Here is a 4,956-nt window from a genome sequence, read left to right on the forward strand (position 1 = left end):
TCAAATTTTGAAAACTTGGTCTGCCATTGTAGGTACGTCAAGTTGAATTTTTGGATTCTGACTTCACATTCGTAATCAGCGATCCCAAAAACCCCCGAATAATAAGTTTCAATCGAATTCGGGCATATTTTTTGCAAATTTATTCGCCGTACGTAAAATTTCGAGCTTATAGGCGCCATTGTGAACTCAAAATCGAAAAATGAAAATTGTATACAGTACATGTTTTCGAAGTTTAACTATCGGGAACACGTTTCTGATACCTTATTACATACAAATGGACCTTCCGATACTTGTCTACGTTCTTTTCTGCTAATTGTTGGGGGTTAAAATCCATGTCGAAATTCAGCACATCTCGGCGTTAAAGGGTTAATACGACTTTTTCTGCAGAAGCGAAATCTGGAATAAAACATGAGGGTTTTCTCATTAAAAATTTTAAAGTTATCTACCCTTTCACCCCCAGCGGATGGTAGGTGGGGGGTAGATTTTTTGTGTCAATGGATAGCTTTCTTGACAACATTGAATACGTACATTTTTATTTTTTTGATCCTTTGAATATTTCTTGAGATATTTTAAACGTTTTAGACTCCTTTTTTAGACGACTTTTTCTGAAGAAGCGAAATATGCAATAAAAAATGGGGGTTTCCATTTAAAATTTTAAACTTACCCTCTCTTTCACCCACAGCGGGTGGGGGTGGGGGGTCATGTTAGATAGCTTTTTTGAAAACATTGAATACGTATATTTTCAGATTTCTGATCCGATGTGTATTTCTCGAGATATTCGACCGTTTCCACACTTTTCGGACACCTTGTATATATGTGACAACGTTGCTGATTATCACAGCCGTCATGTGTGGTTGATCACGTTCGAATGTGCAATGATGCCATCGCTGGTTAAGTTAAAAGCCCTCTATTGTCGAAAAAACGAGATGGACATTTTCTCCTGGTCGACGATGACAATAATAACGATAATAACGATAATAACGACGACGACGTTTCTTAAATTAATTCTTAAAATAAAAAAATCCGGACTTTGCGTCGCGATATCTCCGCTCGTAGGGCACGTAGAAAAAAAAATAAAAGCACTTTTATTATACAATCCGTGTGATGGCTATCGATTGATCATACATAGAACGCGATCGGTTCAGCCGTTATTGAGATTCGATAATCTCAATTTGCCGCAACTCGTCGGTTCACGTAAAGGAGGCACGGCAGTGTCGCTTCGTGCAGCTTAGCGCCGAGATACTACCAGTACTCCAGATAATATACATATATCGCATGTTTAGAATTGTTTTTTTACATGTAAGTTCAAAAAAATTCTAAACATGCGTTATATATTATATAATTAATAGGTTATATTTTAAATATTTTTGTATTAATTTCTTTTATATTAAGAAATCTTGTAAGAAGACTGATTTTTTCATGTCAAGAAATCTGTCTAACGGCTACCTAGTAAATAAGATGTAGGTGTTACATCGTAATTACTAGGCAGTCACTAGACAGATTTCTTATATCAAGAAATCCGTCTAGTGGCTGCCCAGTAAATAGCATGTAGGTGTAACGTCGTTATTACTAACTTATAGTCTCTAGACAGATTTTTTTATGTCAAGAAATCTGTCTAGCGGCTGCCTATAGTAAATAAGATGTAGGTGTAACATCGTAATTACTAGGCAATCACTAGACAGATTTCTTATGTCAAGAAATCCGTCTAGTGACTGCCCAGTAAATAGCATGTAGGTGTAACGTCGTAATTTAGGCAGTCACTAGACAGATTTATTGATATTACGAAATATTAGCTAGTGACTATCCAGTGACGAGTTAGAAATCTTATCTAGTAAATGCTGTCTAGTGCCTAGATGGTAAATCAGATTGGCTAGATTCATTTCTGCTCGGGTGTAGACATTTTCAATAAGTTTTAATTCTCCATTGTTAGTAACTTTACACAGCTCCTAATAATATTTTGTTCTTACATATATAAAATAGTGGTATTTATTTATTTATGTTTTTCACCTTCGTATTTTTGAAAATAATTTTTGAATCATAACGACTCTAACGATGATACAGATCATAGCTACAATGCTATCCCGTTAAAGAATTTTATAAAATTGACATGGAAACTTGCTTAATTTGCAATTAAATTGTTATTTCACACTCCTGTTCTTCAAGTGAGTCTTCACAATTTTCAGCTGATAATATTTTAGAGACTAATTCTTAACAACTTATAGGCATCTGTTATTCCATTATATTCGTTACCGGTTTTGAATCTTGATGAAGCATTTGGTAATACACAGTTCAGTAGGGACTCGTCTGATATGCAGGAGGGTGGAAACTTTATTATATTTCTTTTTCTTTGTTGATCTCGCTGAGGATGACCTCAAGAAGTGGTTCGAAATGTTCGAGTGTACAGCAAGTCAAAAATATAATTTATATATACATAGAATTAATGATTGTGCATTAAGTACCTCATCGAACTCTCATTTGCCTAATTTCCTACATTATTTTAATTTCGAGAGTCCATAACCAGTATTTCTTATTGAAAAAAAGATAGATTTAAAATTATAACAAAATATAAAACATATTTACTCGAATGGGTGGATCGGCCAATTTTGGCGAATATTTACAGTCCTTCATGATATCCTCATAAACCTCTAAAAAACGCTCAAATAGTTTCATCTGCAAGAAAAGCCCAATTTGTCTATCTGTAACAAAAGCCATTGTAAATTTAAGTATTTGTAATTTTACTAATAAATAAATTAATTTTGCGCATCGTTTATGCTAATATATTCATGATTTTAAATCGTTTGGATCTTAATTTATTCGATTCTTTATGTAATTTCTTAAATGATATTTTTTATTAAAATTTTTCTATATTTAAATTAATAAAATTTCTTATTTATTATAGAGAATGCTTTTTATAATACACGAATAACGTACCACCCATATCAAGGGAAACTTGAATCTGACTGGCGAGTAAATCGGAATCTTTCGTGAAAGCACCATCTTCCATTCGTTTCTGCAAAGCTTCTGAGAAGTTTTGACTAAAATACAGTAAACCGCTAAGTTTACCATTTTGTACAACATGACTCGCTTCAGAAACCTCGTCATAATACTCCTGAAAGCGAAGTATTAATAAAAATTTTCAAGAAATATGTCAACGTTCATTATTGTTCATGTCATTCTGTCAATTTATATCAAAATGTGTGTCTGCGGATTGAGATATTTATATTTTAATTTATTAAAATATAAAAATTCGCGGGAAAAGGATATCGAGAAAACATAAAATTGTTTTAATATTATATACATGCCAACTGTACATAATTAATCTTTAAATCTTCCAATTCTTTGATTAATCATTAAATTGTTTTTCAATCACATTTCGCTCTCATATCTCGTACCGCCAACATGTCAGAGTCTCAAGAGAAAATCCTACATACAGGGTGTTTGGCGACTATCGCATTTTTTGTCATACGTGGGTAGAACAGCCTATACTGAATCAAAAAGTCCTGTACCATTTTGAGGTGTCAGCAATAGTTAACGAGATATTAACGTTTAAAAGATAGCCAAATACGCGCGTCCCCCTGATCTACTATTGCCGAAGACACAGCCCACCGAGCGCACGGCGCGCGGACTGCGAGGAGCGGAGATGGCCTAGTAGGCGCACCGCGTCGTTCGAGATTCAGTATAGGCTGTTCTACCCACGTATGACAAAAAATGCGGTAGTCGCCAAACACCCTGTATATTAATATTAATATCATTAGTTTTCTCACTCGATATCAAAACTATTTGACTCTGCGTTATTTTACCATATTAATTCCATCAACGAAATGGCAACGAATTTCGGACTCAATTTATGATTTGCGTTTGTAATAAACATAAACAGGCAACTATTATTTGTATAATTGCGATGTATTTAATATATGGTATATGATTCATGATTAATATCGTTTTATGTTATTTTTGTATATATATGTATATATTATTATGATATTAATATATACAAATATATACACGGAGAAAATTTTATATTAAGTTTTAATACAATTTTAAATTACACTTTACTATGTCTTGTATTTTCGATGGACTCTCACAACATGATTCCGACTTAACTTTTACTATGGTAATACTAATTTTTATCACATAAATAAAGTAATTACTTTGTTAAGCCATATTTTAACATGAAAACAGTTAATTTTTATTATGGTACGCAAACAAAATTTGCTAGGTATAATTGATTTTGTAATAAAAAATTTTTACTATGAAAAAGTGTAAAAATTACGTTATATTATTGTTTCTAAAAAAATAACTATAGCATTTAAACTTATAATTTACATGAAGACCGCAGCTACTACCACATTATAGTAATTTTCAATATAAAATTTTCTCCGTGTATATATGTATATATTGGATTAACATATTAACATATACATACATATATACATATATATACATATATACATATACATATATATACATATACATATATACAGTACTAGACAAAATAAAGTACGCATTTTCACATTTATGTAAATAACTCGCCAGTCCTGGCAGATAGCATAATGATGAATGAGGTAAAGAAAGGTATTTTAGTCTACTTTGCAATAATGATTACAAAAATTTCAAAAACAATTCGAAATTCTTTAATAGTCAAGTCCGTTACATTTATTATCAAATTTATCATGGACAAAATAAAATACGCACAACATTGTTTATGAAAATAATAACATTGTATATGAAATTAAAATTATGTCGTAACAATAATATTTCCATGAATTGAAATTATGTCAAAGCATAATAATCGAAATACGGAATTTTTATTATATCGCAACATAATGTTAATTCGCCGAGTTAACATTATGTGGCGATATAATAAAAATTCCGTATTTCGATTATTATGCTTTGACATAATTTCAATTCATGGAAATATTATTATGTTATGACATAATTTTAATTCATTATTAA

General features: G+C 31.5%; 1 protein-coding gene across 1 annotated transcript in view; it reads right to left on the reverse strand.

Annotated features, from left to right (window-relative positions):
- Positions 1–1,793: 1,793 nt before the first annotated feature.
- Positions 1,794–4,956, reverse strand: part of LOC108765800 (ABC transporter G family member 23) — a 21,650-nt gene continuing 18,487 nt past the window's right edge. The window contains exons 9-11 of the mRNA XM_018514646.1: positions 2,932–3,109; positions 2,581–2,696; positions 1,794–1,946 (exon numbers count right to left, since the gene is read on the reverse strand). Coding sequence (XP_018370148.1) covers positions 1,794–1,946; positions 2,581–2,696; positions 2,932–3,109 — 447 coding nt within the window. The remainder of the gene's footprint in view (positions 1,947–2,580; positions 2,697–2,931; positions 3,110–4,956) is intronic.

The sequence above is a fragment of the Trachymyrmex cornetzi genome, unplaced genomic scaffold, assembly GCF_001594075.2.
Source record: "Trachymyrmex cornetzi isolate Tcor2-1 unplaced genomic scaffold, Tcor1.1 scaffold541, whole genome shotgun sequence".
NCBI classification, from domain to species: domain Eukaryota; kingdom Metazoa; phylum Arthropoda; class Insecta; order Hymenoptera; family Formicidae; genus Trachymyrmex; species Trachymyrmex cornetzi.